This window comes from Cynocephalus volans, chromosome 10 (assembly GCF_027409185.1).
Source record: "Cynocephalus volans isolate mCynVol1 chromosome 10, mCynVol1.pri, whole genome shotgun sequence".
Lineage (NCBI taxonomy): Eukaryota > Metazoa > Chordata > Mammalia > Dermoptera > Cynocephalidae > Cynocephalus > Cynocephalus volans.
The window spans coordinates 6,687,097-6,704,472 of NC_084469.1; the positions used below are offsets into that span (position 1 = coordinate 6,687,097).

General features: G+C 50.3%; 1 protein-coding gene and 1 long non-coding RNA gene across 5 annotated transcripts in view; one reads left to right on the forward strand and one right to left on the reverse strand.

The window, feature by feature from the left end:
- LOC134387771 (uncharacterized) overlaps window positions 1-8,817 on the reverse strand; it is a 33,614-nt gene extending 24,797 nt beyond the window's left edge. For 3 of the 4 annotated variants that reach the window (XR_010024587.1, XR_010024590.1, XR_010024588.1), the window contains exon 1: window positions 128-588. This is a non-coding gene — a long non-coding RNA (uncharacterized LOC134387771). Of the gene's footprint in view, window positions 1-127; window positions 589-8,734 lie in introns of those variants that run through there. The other variant, XR_010024589.1, reaches the window with a different exon arrangement.
- Window positions 8,818-8,996: 179 nt separating this feature from the next.
- On the forward strand, window positions 8,997-16,758 carry PNPO (pyridoxamine 5'-phosphate oxidase). Its single transcript, XM_063111005.1, has 7 exons — window positions 8,997-9,212; window positions 10,532-10,656; window positions 11,834-11,933; window positions 12,751-12,804; window positions 13,081-13,209; window positions 14,030-14,100; window positions 14,320-16,758. The coding sequence occupies exons 1-7, from the start codon at window positions 9,072-9,074 to the stop codon at window positions 14,486-14,488; spliced, it is 789 nt and encodes a 262-aa protein (XP_062967075.1). The 5' UTR covers window positions 8,997-9,071; the 3' UTR covers window positions 14,489-16,758.
- The last annotated feature ends 618 nt before the right edge of the window (window positions 16,759-17,376 follow it).

Here is a 17,376-nt window from a genome sequence, read left to right on the forward strand (position 1 = left end):
TGTGCAGACTGAGATTGGAGCTAGCTCAGTACATGTGTTTATGCCTCACAGGGGCCTGAAGAGCGTCCAGGCTGAAGAGAGCCAGTCAGCCAAAGCACGTAGAGAACAGTATGTGCTTTTTACTCACCCTCAGAAGGACGCAGCCGTGGTCGCTGTTCTGCTCAGGAGTGTGAGGCTCGTTGGGAGCTGTCCATTCCCTCAGTCCGCTTCCTTTGTCACCAATCACCTGCATCTGCGAGCAAACAGCTTTTCCTTAGAGCCAGTCGGTCCTCACATGGATGAAAAAATAAAAAGGACATGGACCTCAGATGGCTCCAGCTTCTCTGCCCTTGATCATTTCTTTGTTAACAGGCAGGGAGACCTTTCCTAGCCACACTTAAGCCCTTTGGCACTACCAGACCACCAGGTGAATCCACCAGCTTGGAGGTCTCTTCACCAGCCCCTCAGCCCTGCCCCTCATCGCTGCACTGGCAGCAGGGGGAAGACGGGAGGTGCATTTACTGATTTCTCATGCGTGGACTCCACGCCTGCCAAATTGCCTTGCTGTGTTCTGAATAAGGGCATTAGTGGAGAAGGGGAATCTTAACAATCCTCTTTCCGCCACATGTTTCCCTTGGCTTTGCTCTCAGGCACAAAGAATGGTCCTCTCCTGAGAGCTGATTCCAAGTCATGTGCTCTATGCTGCCAATACAGAAACTGACCTGACCCCTCAGCACCGTTTGGAAATGAAGGTGCCAGCTGCAGCTGGGCAGAGCAAGCATGCTGGCACGCAGATCGCCCTTCTCCAGTGAGACACACGGGCTCCAAAGTTATTCTCCCTGGCCACGTGATGGCAACAGGAAGGAAAAGAAAGACCTGGTGGCAAATTAGCCCTCATTTGGCTCTAATCCAGCCTTTATTTCAGAGTTGCGGGGGCAAGGACTGTTGAGGGTGTGACGCAGCCTAAGCTCCTCCTAGGCAAGAGACACCTACTGGACACCTGATCGGCCCTGATGAAAATCTGGGGGGCTGGCCACACCCAGCAGCTCCAGAGTGGGGGCCTCACAACCTGGGTGAGTTCCTCCTCTGCCCCCTTCCTTCCCCAGGGTCGTCTGAACCAAAGGCTACAGCTCATGCCTCCTCCTCTCTGCTCCACTGACACTTAACACTGCAGCTCATTATCCCAGATACCCGGATTACATGCCCGAAAGAAAGAGGGGCTGGGGAGGATTCCTCTCCTGAAGGCAAATCCAGGCAAAGTACTTTTTTTTGTTGTTTTTTAACCAAACCAGCAAACAGGGCTCCACCCTTCCTTCAAATCACACAGTTCATCTTTACAACCATCTTTTGAGCGTTCTCATGAGGCCTCACACTTGTTTGGTGATGTTGCTGAGGTTACAGCCAGCCACATGCCTTGGTGACATATTTGGAGGAAGACAGAATGGGGCAAGAGAAGGGTTTGGACATACCTCCGGGCCCAGGCTGGGTGGGTAGGGCCCCTGAGCAGATGCAGCGGGCCTGATCTGAGTGGCAGAGGATGGGGCGTTTTTGATCCCCAAACCTGAAAACCCTTTGAAGCTGCCCCTGCCATGACTAGAAATTTGGCTGAAGAAGGTAAACTGTAGATTATTTAGATTCTGAATAAAAATGAAGCCTCTTCTCTGCCTCCTCAGCCCTAGTCTGTTCTCAGCTCCTTCACCACCAGAACCTTCCTGAGCAGTGGTCTGGGACCCCTCCCCTTCCTCATTTGGCTCATCAGGAGTCCCTTCCTCCCTCCCATTTTCACAGCCCTCCTAGCCAGCCCTTCCTCCTGCCCTCCAGACCCCTCCTCCTCTCCAGCTTGGAGGTAGATGCTGTCATGCACCTCGATTAAACACTAGCCCACCACAACTCAGGTGCCTTGGGGATCAGGAGGGAAAGAGTTTCCAACCGTAAGGAAAACAGAGCAAACACCATGATAGGTGTCAATGATCCTTGACCTTAGAACAAAAATATTGGGGAGTGTGTGACTGCAAAACTGGGACACAGCCCCCACCAAAGAGGGTACCCCACTTGGCTTTGGACAGTTGGTGCTGTGCAAGAATGCCAGCTCCTGTGGTTTTTGTAAGAGAAGCCAGAAATGAAGAGTTTTGTGTGAAATCACCCAATCTTTAAGTGTTGGCTCAATAGTTTAAAAACGCAGCAGGAACAGTTTCAGCCCTCCGGCTAGCAGTTTGTGAACTTGGCATCAACCATCCCCTCTTCTCTAGCCAGTTACATCCTCTCTACCCCCTGACAGGCCCTACCCCTCAGTCCTCTCTTTCCCAAGTTACAGGGTCACAATGGCCAAAACAGAGTTTAACCTGCTGCCCAAGGGATGATCAAAATGGGAGGAGACAACTGTCCAAAGTAGGTGGAACAGCCCCTGGGGTTACACCACCAGGCTCAGTGTCCCAAGGATCAAGTGCCTGATGCTTCTGCTCCTTCCCCTGCCTGTGAGGAGAAGAGGGCTCTCAGGTCCTCTTCCACACCAAGCCCAAGACACACTGACCTCTGGGAAAGCCCACCCAGCTACCTCGGATGGCAATGACCACCGCAATGAGCAGGCAAACAGGCTTCTCGTGGTGGTGGCATCAGCAAAAATGCATTGCCCAATAGCAGAAGAGCAGGCCACAGACCCCCTGGAAAAGAAGCTGTGAGCATCCACCGTGTCATCAGCCTGGGCTTGTCAGATGACACCTGTGACAGTTCATTGGTCTGCAGTTGCATGGTATAGGCCCCTGAGTGAGAGGTCAGCTCTACTTAGGCCTACTGCTCTCCTGTGGGATGGAAAGAGGGCCCAGTCATTAATCTGCCCACCTGCCCCTAGCCCCAGCCTCCCCTGGAGCTTGCCTCAGTCTCTTCCTTACTTCCAGTTCCTAGAGGAGCTTGGCCACGATGTCAACTGAGCACAGGCACAAGGTGACCTTGTCCCCTCACCCTAGCCCTGGAGGCCTCAGGGTCAGAGGGGGCTAGATCCACTCTTTACCACCAGCAGTGCCCACACCGGGTCCTATCAGGCAGTGCATCCTACACATTGTCCTCCCACAGACAGATAGTCTCATTGAGCACAGCAGCCCACCCCATGCCAGGTAGACTTTGAGGAGACTGGCCCAAAGCTTAGGGACTAATGACAACTGGGAGGCCTCAGCAGGGGACACTCTGGGCTCTCTAGGTGATGGTGGAGAAGTGGGCTGAGGGTAGGCACTGATTTGGGTTCAGGAAGAAGCCCCATTTCAGATCTCTATGCATGTGTGCACGCATGTGCGCACGCGCACACGCACACACACACACACGTCAGGCCAGCAGCAGCCTCCTTTACCCCAGGCAACAGGAAATATGGCAGAGGTTTTGCAGTCCACACTGCCCTAAGGAAAACTCACTTGCCCAAGGCCAACCCTATCTCCTGTCCTGTCCCCAATACCAGGTTTGCTGCATCATTCCCAAAGTGGTGTGGATCCTTCTATTTCCCCACACCACACCCATTCTTAAGTGGCGGAGAGTAGACAAAACAGTTAAAAGACTGAGAAATGGAGACTGGCTAGTTAGCTCACTTGGGAGAGCATGGTGCTGGTAGCAACAAGGTCACAGGTTTGGACGCCTGAACCAGCCAGCCATAAAAAAAAAAAAAAAAAAAAAAAAAAATCCCCAAATCTCTGAGAAACATCACAGACGGGAGACTAAGGGGACATGACCGTTAAATACAATGTGAGATACTGGATCGGATCCTGGTACAGAAAAAGGACATTAGTTGGGGGGCAGGGGGTGAAATTCGAATAAAGCCTGTAGTTTAGTTGATAGCAGTGTGCCAGTGTTCATTTCTTGGTTTTGATCATTGTGCTATTGTTAGTAAGATTCTAACATTGGGGGAAGCTGGGTGAAGGGTGTACAGGAAATCTTTGTACCGTATTTGTAACTTTTCTGTAAGTCTAAAATTGCTTAAGCATAATAAAAAAACTTTTAAAATTGAGAAATGGAATAAACGAGTGAAAAACAAAAGGTAAATGGAGCGAGATCACCCGCCTGGCAAAATTGCAGTAGATTCATCTATGGAGAGTGGGCAAGTGTCAAGGAGGTGACAAGGATCCTGAGATTCCGGAGATTACCTGAAGTATGGGCACCTGCTATGGCACAGCTTGCCAGCCATGGTTCCACCTCCATTCTATCCCTTGCCACTTGCAGCATCCCAGGTTCCCAGGCCCATCAGAGACTCATGGCTGATGAAATATAGATTCTGGGGAACCTAACTAGGGGTTACTTGGCTACTACTTGTGACTTGACCAAGGTCTTTGGGGCTGGGGTGAGCCACTAAAGGAATTGCAGTAATCTGGGGACCAGTGGCAGCTGGGTTTCCTAGGTGAAGGGGTTCTCAGGGAGCACAGGAGGAGGAAACGAGCCTGGGAAGGTGGGATAAAGGACAGGGCTGTGAGGGCCAGCCCGTGGCTCACTTGGGAGAGTGTGGTGCTGATAACACCAAGGCCACGGGTTTGGATCCCTATATAGGGATGGCCGGTTGCTCACTTGGAGGAGCATGGTGCTGACAACACCAAGTCAAAGGTTAAGATCCCCTTACCGGCCATCTTTAAAAAAAAAAAAAGGACAGGGCTGTGGGTGAAAAGAAAGCAAACCATGGTAGGCTCTGGTGGCGACTCAGGGCTTGGAGAGGTGGGTCAAACACCTGCTCATCGCGATCCTGAGCAAGAGGAAATGAGAACTGACTACAGGGCAGGCTGAATGCAAGGGCTGACCAGGATTTCCCAAAGGAAACTATGCAGCCGCCAAGTCACATCCATTGGGCCTGCCTGAGAACCTGCCACTAGGCTCCTCCTGCTGCCCGTGGCCCACACTCTAATTATGAAGGCATCCAGTCTGGGGGCTGAGACTGATTTAATTCACTTGGCCTTTGAAAGCCTAACATCCCTCCAGGCCACAGACATATTCCAGGGGCTGCCAGTCAGCTCAGTTGGTTACACCAAGGCCCAGGATTCAATCCCTGTACCAGCCAGACACCAAAACACACACACACACAAAAATCACACTCAATCCTGCTCCTACCAGGTACAAAAAGCCCCAAGCTCCACTCACTATGCCCAGCACCCAGTGTACAGAGAAGCTTAATAAAAGTGGTTTCTGCAGAAACATTACAGATTAGCATTTCCTGAGCACACTCTGTTGGCTGGGATTTTGAGAAGGGGTCAGAGAAAGTAAGAAACAGTCCCTCCCATAAAGAAGCAGCCATTCCAACAGGGAATACCAGCCACATGTGTGAAAACTACAAATGTATCTGGGAAACCATCTGTGAGCACACACAAGGATCATGTAAGGGGTTAACCACAAGAGCTCCACAGACAGGACCCGGATGGGGTTCAGCTTCCTCTTATCCCACCGCAGCCTCTGAGGACCCAGCCGTCTTCTGGGCTCCTCAATACACTACTCAGGGCTCAGACTGCTGGCAGAGCACCAAGCACCCACCCTTCTGTAGGTCCTGCTATTGCTACACCAGGGGCTCCAAGATGAGTTAACTGCAAGGCTGAGCCCAAGAATTCCTGAGGGTGCCCCTCTGCCCTGCCCGCTGCTCTCCTTCTCTTACCTCCTGGGAAGCTGAGTGCTATATTTCACCAGCATCATAACCACTCTTCCTTGACCTCTCCCTTTCCCCACCATCCTCTAACTCTCCTAGGCCCTATTTCCTTCTCCCAGACCTCTTCTCTAAGCTCCAGATTTGATTTTCCAACATGATCAATCATGGGTGACCCACAGACCCTCAACAGGCCTGTTAATGAATTCATCTTTCTCCCAAACCCTCTCCTCCAACATGCCTCACTTCAATGAACATACCACCCATGTCGCCTTCAGCCAGTCCTGGTGAGTTGATCCCGCCTCTCCAGTCCCCACCCCATATGCATGCACCAGGCTCCCACTCCCAGCTTCCATTTGGACAACACTGCAGTGTCTCCCAGCGTCTCCCTGCCACCACCCTTGCCCATCATCTACTTGGTCACCAGAGCCAGTTTCCAAAACACAAATCCAATCACTGAAATAAAATGGAAAGACATAATTCAATCAGATCATTAGATAAGAAAGTGGATTAAGAAAATAAGGGGCCAGCCTGTGGCTCACTCGGGAGAGTGCAGTGCTGATAACACCAAGGCCACGGGTTCGGATCCCATATAGGGATGGCCAGTTAGCTCACTGGTGAGCGTGGTGCTGACCACACCAAGTCAAGGGTTAAGATCCCCTTACTGGTCATCTTTAAAAAAAAAAGAAAGAAAAGAAAAGAAATGCAAAAGCATTAGAAGAAAACAGGCAAGGCTTAGTTCCCAAACCTACACACACACTTTTTTGTTTCATATTGAGAAACCAGTATGCCTCTTTTATGGTAAAATTGTGCAATGTAGTTTCTATTAATTTATGAATTTCTCAAGAAAAGATGAATAATTTTACAAAGATGGAGGGAGGGTGGCAAACTGTGTAAGAAAAATTAGGAGCAGTAAAAAATTTGTTTCTCCACAGCAGCCAGCAGACTTGCTCCCCCCGGGTTAGCACTGCCGGGCTGCTTTGTGATCCAGACACCAAATCGACTAAGCAGAAAAGCACAACACAAGCCTACTTATTATCTTCAAGACAAAGGGAAAACATGAAAAGGCGATTTGTTGCAAACTTCCTTGCTTATGGCCAAGGAAGGGAGAGGCTGTCAGAATCTAGCACTTTTTTCTCCCCATCTGGTCTTAAAAGAACAGCATCTAGAAACTCTGGTTCAACATCACAGGATAAAAAATCAGAATCATTGTGTCTAAAAGCCTGCCCCCCAGCCCCCATGATGACCCTTCAGCAAGGAGCACCCAGCCCCTCCTGCTTGTCCGGCCTGTTTTCCCTCCACTTTGCTACTCAAATGCACTCTGCCTTTAGTCATGACGTTCCCTCTTCCTGGAATGCTGGTTGCATTGGCTATCTGGCAAACACTTACTCTTTAGGACAAATCAAATGTCCATTCCCTTTCCAAAGCCTTTCGTGACTGTTTAACCCCTTCTTTTTCCTCCCGTTTACCTTAGAAACATATTAAAGTACCTACAACTCTTTAGTTCACAAATCTGCCTCCCTGTATAGATCACAAGCCCCTTGTGGGCAGGAACAGTGTCATCTTCTTCATCTCGGTATTTTTTTTTTGGTGGTTGTCCCATAAGGGGATCCAAATCCTACACCCTGGTGTTATAACACTGCACTCTAACCAACTGAGCTAACCAGCCAGCCCCTTAGTATTCTCAGACCTAGCTCAGTGCCTGGTCCAAAGGAGGTCTTTAACAAAAGTCTACTGAATGAATACATGAGTATATATCTACCCCACTTTTGTGAGCTCTTAGCTTTTAACCAAATGACTCAAATGATCCTAGTCTTGGTGTCCTAGAATCCAGGTCCAGGGTAGCAGTAGCCCAGGAGTGCTAAGAGTGTACCCATGAACAAACCATCTGATTTAAAGGGCACTAATTACTGCTTACCACATTCAACTGCAGTGACGTGGGATGAGTGGAGTACAGCAATGTTCTTATGTGGAAAGACAACCTCAACAAGAAAGTAAGTCCAGTCAACTCTCTCTCAATCAAAATGATGGTGGCACAAAAAATTCCAACCAGTGGAGAATCCACAAATCAATATCATTAATTCTTGAGACACGCATTATTTCTTTGCAGCAAAATTTGTCTTCCAAATTCTATCTGGCTCAAGCTATGCACACATAAAAAAGGATAATTGGTATCTAATGTAGGGCTTTATGAAGCTCAGCTGTAATGCAGACACCTGGGCAAGCCAGGAAGTTCCCCTTACCTGGCACAGTCCTGAGTGCCTGCCTAGATGGCTCTTGCAGCTCCCCTTCCTGATGTTGGTGGAAACCAAGGCTGAGAAGAGGCCTCAACCCAAGGCTGCTCCAACCGGGTCAAAGCTGGAGTGGGCACTGGCAGGTTTCCCATTTCTCAGCCTTGCATCCATAGCCTGGAAGTGGCTTTGCACAGCTACCTGCTCCCCTGTACTCTCAGTCGGCTATTGCTGGCATTGACCTAGGGCCTAGACTCCTACTACCTAGGAAAGGCAAAATGTGAAAAGGGGGAAACTTGGCAAAGATGGGGGAGGCCTAGGAGTGATGGGGCAGTGACAGCCTTTCCATCTACCAGAACACTGACTAGTGTGAATTTGGGTGCACCATGACAGATGAAACCATGAGTAAAGGGAGCAGTATGCTCTGAACCCCATTAAAGAAATCAGGCTGGAGTGAGGAGATTCAGAGCTAGACGAGGAAGATCGCTCTGGTTTGGGGTGTCTTGATCCAAATTTTCCCTCTTCCCCTTCCCATTCAGCCATCTTCCTTCTCATCCCACAGTCTCTTCCTGACCCCACCGCACCTCCCCAGTCCCCAGGGTACCACCTCTTACCCTTACTACACAGCACCTATCTCTTGAGGTCCACAAGTCACTTCAACCTCTCCCACTCTCAAGCCCCAGTTTCCTCCCCCAACCTCATCTCCTCTTTCTCTGTTTGTCCCCATCACCTTGCCTAGAGTCTGGCCCCCAATTCCACTTTCCATTTTCCTTTCCTAGTCCACCTGCCTCCCCTCCCAGGGAATACTTCCTGCCCTAAGCTCGCCTTCAGGGTCCTACTATGGCCCAGCTACTTAATACTGACCACTCCTCTCAAGCTCCCAGGGGCTCATCCCCCGCCCCCGCCTGGGCTGCAGCAGTCCCTATACCTTTAAGAAACCTCCACGTGCGTGCTAACGGCGGTGACAGCATTTCCTTGTGTCTCTGCTCCCGCCCCCTGAGGCGCTGCCCATTGGCCGCCGGGTTCCTTTCTTCTCGCTCTAATTGGCCTCGCTCTCGGAAAACTCCAACCAATCACCTCTCCGCGTCTGTCTCCCTCCTCCGATCCGGGACTCCCATTGGTTCCAAGGACTTGGGACCTGTTAGCTTGGCTGGGCGACTGGCAAATCCTTCCTTCCCGGGGCAGACGCTCGGGCTGGGAAATCGGTTCCGAATCCAGCGGAACCCAGCGCCCGGCGACGCCGGGTCACGTGGCCGGCGGCCCTCATGACGTGCGGGCTGCGGGGCGTCACCGTGACGTTCGGGAGACCTGCCGTGCGGCCGGGCTTCCTCCGCCACCTGTGCATAGGTCGCGGTGCTGTCATGGACCTGGGACCGATGCGCAAGAGTTACCGCGGGGACCGAGAGGTACCGCCGCCCGGGCAGAGCCTCCCGCAGGAGGCGGGGGAAGAGGGGTCCCAGAGTCGTCATGGAGGGGACGGGAGTTGGGGGAGCCCCGTGGGGCCAGGGGGTGTGGGGTCACCCGTGGGAGAAGGGGCTTCAAAGACAACCGGAGGAGGAGCCGTGGGTCGTGGTGGGTAAGGGCACGAACTCTGGGGCCCGCTGGGCCGGTGTCCTGCTGTCTACTGGACGCGTCCCCTCGTGCTAGTTCCTGAACCAATCTGGGCCTCAGTTTCCTCACCTGTACAGTGATCATACCTACTTCACAGGGATGTTATGGTCTTCACATTTGTAAAGTGCTTAGAATAATGATAAACAGCTTATAAAATGTTTGATAAATAAAGTAAATGAAATGTGGGGGAGGGAGAGTAATAGCTCGCTGCCTTCGGTGCCTTCTGCTCACCGCTTGGGGGAGTTCTTTTCCCTTTCACTCAAGGTAGGAACCAAGGGAACTGTTTTGGAATTGGGGTCCAGAGCCATGGTTACCAAATCCGGTTGCATGGGAGCATTTCCAGGAATACTTGTTAACACAGTTTTGGGGCTGGCGGGTCTGCTCAGTTGGTTAGAGTATGGTGCTAATAACACCAAGATCCAGGGTTCAATCCTTGTGCCAGCCGCAAAAAAAAAAAAAAAAAAAAAAATGCAGTTTTTTGTTGAACTTCAGACCTACTGAATGAGAAATAGGGATGGAACCCAGGAACCTTTCTTTTTTAAGGCTCCCCAGATGATTCTGATACACAGATAAGTTTGACATCCATGACATTAAAACCCTGATTCATCCATCACTAGCTGTGGGAATGAGCAAGTTACTTGACCTTTTTTTTTTTTTTTTTTCCTGACCGGTAAGGGAATCGCAACCCTTGGCACGGTGTGGTCTGCACCACGCTCAGCCAGTGAGCGCACCGGCCATCCCTATATAGGATCCGAACCTGCGGCCTCGTTGCTACCAGCACCGCACTCTCCCGAGTGAGCCACGGGGCCAGCCCTTACTTCACCTTTTTATGCCTGTTTCCTCACCCATAAAATGGGGCACAGAGCTGGCTGATTAGCTCACTTGGGAGTGTATCGTGTTGATAACACCAAAGTCAAGGGTTTGGATCTCCATACCAGCCAGCCACCACCCCCCAAAAAGTGGGGCACAGGACCTGTTTCCTGGGTACTATTTTTGTTAAACGATCATTGTTATAAGGACTAAATGAGATAATATATGACAAGTGCTTTGAACAGTGCCCCGAGTATAGTAAGCACTATATGTGTTTATTAAATGAAGTAAACTCCCTTCCCAGGCATTTGAGGAGGCTCATCTGATCTCCCTGGACCCCATGAAGCAGTTTGCTGCCTGGTTTGAGGAGGCCGTTCAGTGTCCTGACATAGGGGAAGCCAATGCCATGTGTCTGGCTACCTGCACCAGGTGGGCATAGCTGGGGGGCCCTCTGTGGGTGGGTACAGATGAAGTAGGAAACTAGGAAGCTCTTAACTTGATGGATGCCACCTTTATGGTTCCAACTCTGCTATTAAATGCTGTGTGGCCTCAGGCAAGTTTCTTTTCCTCTCTGGTCCTCAGTGTCCTTACCTCTAAACCAAAGATCAGACCACTAAATTCCATTTCAGTGATAAAATGCAGCGCCTCATTCATCTCTGCTCTTGATGCACCCACACACGACCCCTTGCCTCCTTCCTCTCCCCACTCACCCAAGCCCCATCTGCTCTTCAAGAGCTACATCTTGTGGGACCTCTCCACGAAGCTCTGTACCTCTCTTGAAATCTAGCAATTCTTGGCTATGTCATTCATTTGACAGTCAGTCATATACATCTCTCATGTTAGCCTCTTACTTAACTCTTCTCGTGTCCCTTCACCAAAATGTAAGGACTTCAAGTTAGGGCTCTTGTACTGGGCCCCTGTGTATCCCCCAGAGCTCCGAGAAGAGGACCTGATAATAACAGCACCTTCTGCAATTCCCCTGGTGGTGGCTGATTGCATTATTGTTGGTCCCTACCATTAGGGCCTTATTAGTTTGTGAGGGCCGCCATAACAAAATACTATAAACTGAGTGGCTTAAACAACAGGAATTTATTTTCTCATAGCTCTAGAGGCTTTAAGATCAAGGTACCATCCAGTTTGATTTCTGGTGATGCCTCTCTTTGTGGCTTGCAGACAGCTGCCTTAATGCTGTGTTCTCACATGATCTTTCCTGTGTGTGTGCAGGGCGAGAGAGAGATGCAGAGAACTCTGTGCTGTCTCTTCTTACAAGGGCACCAGTCCTATTGGATTAGGGCCCCATCATTAGGACCTCATCTAACCTTAATTATCTTGCTAAAGGCCTTGTCTCCAAATACAATCACATTGGGGGTTAGGTCTTCAACATACAGATTTGGGGGGGGGACACAATTTAATCCATAACGGGGCCCCAGGCAATGGTGTCATTTGTCCCTCCAGGACAAATCCCCAGGAGCCCGTGGGAGTGGGTAGCCTGAGAGCCAGATAAGGGGGGCGCAGCTGGAGGGGGTGCTCAGACATCTTGTGGAGAGAGGGACTAGAGAGGACATTGAAGTGGGCTCTGACCATGATGCTCTGCTGTTGCCTCTAGAGACGGAAAACCTTCTGCCCGCATGTTGCTGCTGAAGGGCTTTGGCAAGGATGGCTTCCGCTTCTTTACTAACTTTGAGAGTCGAAAAGGAAAAGAGCTGGTGAGGGTTCATGGTAAATCCTTCCCCGGCCTGCAGGGCCCAGCCCTTGCCTCCTCCATGGCCTTCCCACGCCCCCCACCTCCCAGTGCCCTTGTCACCAGTGCTCAGGCTCCCTCCTGCCCCAGGCCCTGGCACTTGCCCTCTCCACCCGCTCCTCCCTCATCCAATAGATGCCTGATGGCCCCTGTTCCTTCAGTCTCGGCCCAAACGTTACCTCCTCAGGAAAGCCTTCCTTGACTCTCTGCAGACCTTGGTTCTGTTTTCTGTCATTGTTAACTTGCAACTTTCTGCCACTTTTTCAGTTTGTAATTATGGATTTATTTATGTCATGATGTGATGAATATGTATCTCCTCTGTGAAACAGTAAGCAATGTGGGAACAGAGGCTGCATCGGTTTGATCTCTGTCATCCCCAACAATTCTTCCGGTGTTGGGTGCAGAGTTGGCACTTGGTATGCATTCAGTGAATAAATTCAAAATGAGTAGCCCTCCCTGAGTCTGTGCCAGCCACACGTGCATTTCTCAGGATTTGTAAATCTAAGGGTGAGAAACAAGGCCAAGCCTCACTTTGGAGTCAGACTGGCTTAAACCCAGTTCCACCACTTACTGTGTGAACTTGGGCACATTACTTAACCTCTCTGAGCCTATCTCCACATCCGTGACAGCAGGCCTAGCTTTGAGGGTTTAAATGAGACACTACAGTGAATGCATCTGCTGTGGACCTACATGCTGCATGCAGCTCTCATGCCTTCCCTGGCGTGCCAGAGGCATCCTCTCCCTGTCCTGATGGCTGTCTATGGATTCTCTTTCATTTGCAGGACTCTAATCCATTTGCTTCCCTTGTCTTCTACTGGGAACCCCTTCACCGTCAGGTGAGTGAGTGTTCCCAGGACAGCCTGCGGTGGGCTGGGTTGGCAGAGGTCTGAGTTTACAGTCAAGCCTAGTGAAGATCCTCACACGGGGCAAGCATGCTGCCTAGGCTGGGCACTCTGCCTCTCAAAGAGCTCTCAGTCAGGTGGTCTAGTTGGAGCCAGGAGTGGTGGGGCAGTGGGTAGAGAGAAGTCAGAGGGCAGAGAGGCTCAGGGCCTATGCTGGCAAGGAGAGCAGGTGGCACTGAACGCCATCCAGCCAGGGCCATTCCTGAGCAGGTGCGTGTGGAGGGCCGTGTGAAGAAGCTGCCTGAGGAGGAGGCTGAGTCCTACTTCCACTCCCGCCCCAAGAGCAGCCAGATTGGGGCTGTGGTCAGTCACCAGAGTTCTGTGATCCCTGATCGGGAGGTGAGTGGGGCTCCTCCTCTGTCGTTCCCAGATGATGGGGTCCTTGGCTCATCCCCAGAGGCTGTCCCCAGGGGATGCCAGGCCCTCCTTTCTAGCAAAATGAAAAGGACAATCTGTCTGGGGGAGGTGGGGGTGGGGAAACAGGCCTCCTTTATCTGTCTGAGCCTCCCGTTGACTGTGCTCCTGGAGGACATGGGCCAGTCTGCCTTACTCACCTGTGTCCCGTGCCAGGCCCAGAGCACACACTTCGTAAGTTGGTAGTAAGTGAGTTATTTTTTTTAATTTATTTTTTATTTTTTTATTTTTTTATTTTTTATTTTTTATTTTTTTTTAATTTTATTTTGTCGATATACATTGTAGCTGATTATTGCTCCCCATCACCAAAACCTCCCTCCCTTCTCCCTCCCCCCTCCCCCCCAACAATGTCCTTTCTGTTTGCTTGTCGTATCAACTTCAAGTAATTGTGGTTGTTATATCTTCTCCCCCCCCCCAGTTTGTGTGTGTGTGTGTGTGTGTGTGTGTGTGTGTGTGTGTGTGTGAATTTATATATTAATTTTTAGCTCCCACCAATAAGTGAGAACATGTGGTATTTCTCTTTCTGTGCCTGACTTGTTTCACTTAATATAATTCTCTCGAGGTCCATCCATGTTGTTGCAAATGGCAGTATTTCATTCGTTTTTATAGCTGAGTAGTATTCCATTGTGTAGATGTACCACATTTTCCGTATCCACTCATCTGATGATGGGCATTTGGGCTGGTTCCAACTGTAAGTGAGTTATTGACTGGCCTAACTCTTCCTCTCTTTCCTTCCCCTGAGCAGTATCTGAGAAAGAAAAATGAAGAACTAGAGCAGCTCTACCGGGAACAAGAGGTGCCTAAGCCAAAATACTGGTAAGTGATACCTGATAGTTGTCTAGAAAGGGACAGGAGGACCCCCACGTTTATGTGAAGCCACCCTGTCTGTGGAATTACAGATCTACTCCTCCCAGCAACCCTCGTTAGATGCATCCCAGCAACTTCTTTCAAGAGACCCTGGGATGAGAAGTGGGTGGGAGAGTGACCTGGCTGGAAAAATCCACAGAACACTGAAACCTCTGCTTCTCCCTGCAGGGGTGGCTATGTCTTGTTACCGCAGGTGATGGAGTTCTGGCAAGGCCAGACCAACCGCCTGCATGACCGGATTATCTTTCGGCGGCACCTACAGACAGGAGATTCCCCTTTGGGGCCCATGACCCACCACGGGGAGGAAGACTGGCTGTATGAGAGACTTGCACCTTGACTCCAGAATCTGGGGACTCTGGAGCTGGGGCTAGTTGCTCAGAGAGGGTGTTGGACTGGGGCACTGGGAGCGAGGCCTTTCTTTCTAAACCCCCCACCCCTTATCCCTGGGGCTCTTCAGAGCTTGTCCTCCAAGTTCTCTGTACTCAGGTGGCTCTCCAATTAGCTGGTAGTGGAGTATCACAGTGTCACAGAGAATCACAAACAAGAAGTAATCCCATACTTACTTTATTGACCTTGCCTATGATTTTTGGAATAGCTCCCTCTAGGGGTAGCAACTGGTGTGACTCCCTTTCTGGTGACACAGGGTGGGCCCTCAGCAACCCTTTCTATTATCATAAGTCATACCAGCCAAAGCTGATTGGTCCCAGTGTAGGCACCTGAACCAATCTAGCCAATCAGATTTTCTTGTCAATAATTTGAAATTTGAAATGGAGAGACCCAGAGCCTTGCGAGTCATTGTAACCAAGACACCAATGGCAACCAACGCGCAACAGTGTCTGGCTGCTCTGTTGCTGCCCTGGGCCCCTCCTTCCCAGGTCTACGTGGCACAGTTCCTCCCTCTTCCTCAAAACATCCCACTTTATCTGTAAAAAAAAACTTTTTTTTGCTTAAAATTGCTAGAATCAATTTGTGTTACTTAAAACTTAAAAGAACCTGAACTTGGGCTGGTCCATGGCTCACTCGGGAGAGTGCGGTGCTGATAACACCAAGGCTACAGGTTCGGATCCTATATAGGGATGGCCGGTTCGCTCACTGGCTGAACGTGGTGCTGACAACACCAAGCCAAGGGTTAGGATCCCCTTACCGGTCATCTTTTAAAAAAATTAAAAATTAAAGAAATTAAAAGAACCTGAACTCTTTCACCAATAGTACTTATAGTACTTACGTACTGATTGCTGCCTTCCATTGTTTGGAGCACAGCAACGTGGAAAAGAGATTAAATTTATTCTCTGTAGCTCCAATGGGTCCAAAGGTGGAAGTAACAGAGAAGTAGGTTTCATCTCGATATGGGGAGAGATTTCAAACAATCAGAACTGCCTAAGAGGGAATGGGCTGTCTGTTAGGTAGTAAGTGTTCTGTCCCTAGGAGTATTCAATCCCTGTCAGTCAGGAATTTTGTAGAAGACGTCATGTGCTGGCACCTACAGGCCAGGGAGATTTTAATCAAGCTTTACTGTCCATGTTTGTTTATGGAAACTGTGTGTGTGTGAGTATGTGTGAGTGTATGTACACACATATATTTCATTTTTTTTTTTTTTTTTTTTTTTGTCATTTTTTCGTGACTGGCACTCAGCCAGTGAGTGCACTGGTCATTCCTATGTAGGATCCGAACCCGTGGCGGGAGCGTCGCCGCGCTCCCAGCGCAGCACTCTACCAAGTGCGCCACGGGCTCGGCCCTATATTTCATTTTTCAAATATAAAATTAAATTATTATAGAGATTATGCTTTTCACACTGCTCATACATCCCCTTCCCCTACTCCCCACCTCTCTCTACTGATGATGTTGATTTCTAGATCACTGGTTTTCACCCACATTGGAATTACCTGGGGAGCCTTTAAAATCCCAGGGAATCCTGTGCAGCCAAGGTTAAGACTTCCTGGTCTAGATCCTTGCTACTTGTGTGTGGAACACTTTAGAGATGCAGACCCTCAGGCCCACCCCTGACCCACTGAATCTGATTCTGTATTTTCACAAGACCCCCAAGGGACCAGATGCGCTGACCTCACAGTCTGTGATCCTTTAATAACCCTTCAGTTGAGTCCCGTGCTGAACTGTATTTGCTTTCCTTGAGCACAAGCCTGCCGACCAGGGACAGCCTGGATAAGCAAGTGGCCTACTGGCAACTTAGAGGAGCCAGGCTGGGTAAATGTTTGCTGTGACTAAGACAGGATCAGAGAACTGAGTATTATTTGCACTGGTTGGGGTAGAACTTGCTACTCTATAAACTGCTTCCTTTGACTGTGTGGGTGTGTGCTTGTCTGTATTACTGAAAAGCCTCCTCCAAGGGCAGCCCTCTCCTACGTTAGATCCCCTCCTAAGCCTGAGCACAGGAAAGCACATTCACCCTGTGGCTACCTGCAGGACAGGACACTGGGTACCCTTACCTCCCTTGCCCTTTTCATTGTTGTGCCGTGAACTGTAATTTTATGAGTACACGTGTGTACGCACTGTGTATCCCCCCAGCTTTGAGCCTGGTCTCAGCAGTTCCTTTTTGGTTCTGTCCATCAATCACTGTGCCAAGTCTGTAATAAAAGCCTGTCAGCCGTGTGTGATACTAATTTTCAACCTGGCCCGGTCTTGCCCCCTCCCCTCCTCAGGAAAAGAGGGGAGTTGGGAATTTAAGCGACTTTCCTCCCACCTGGCTTCTCCTGCCATGTAGATTGCGCGTCCAGCAGGGGGCGCCTGCTGCTCAGGGTTGGCCCCTTCTGGGCAGTGGAGGCCAGTTCTAGGCGGCTTCCCCTGTCTCCCCTTCCTCTGCTTGGATGGTGTCCCAGTGAAACTGTGGTTGATAACCCGTAGCCTCTCCCGGCTCCTGCACATATTTGTGCTCTCCGTTCCTCCTTCTCTGTTCCCGTGAAAACTTGCAGCTGCTTCAGCTCTGACTCCCTGGACAGTCAGATCTCCCTTTGGCATCTATTATCCCCTCAACTCTCCATTCATCCAGCCCCCCAGCTCAGGGATACATGTGGGGTTTCCCTGGAAAATTCCTGTGGAGGTCACTTTGGGGCTGTGGAGCAGGGTCAGCATGCAAGGGGCACAGGGGCCTCGGACCCTCTTACCTAAGGGAGGTAATGGTGATATTGGAGCAGGTGGCAATGCAGTACCAGTATTAGGTAGAACCATGGGTCAGGGGCCCATGGCCCATCCCCATCCCCTGCCTCAAGG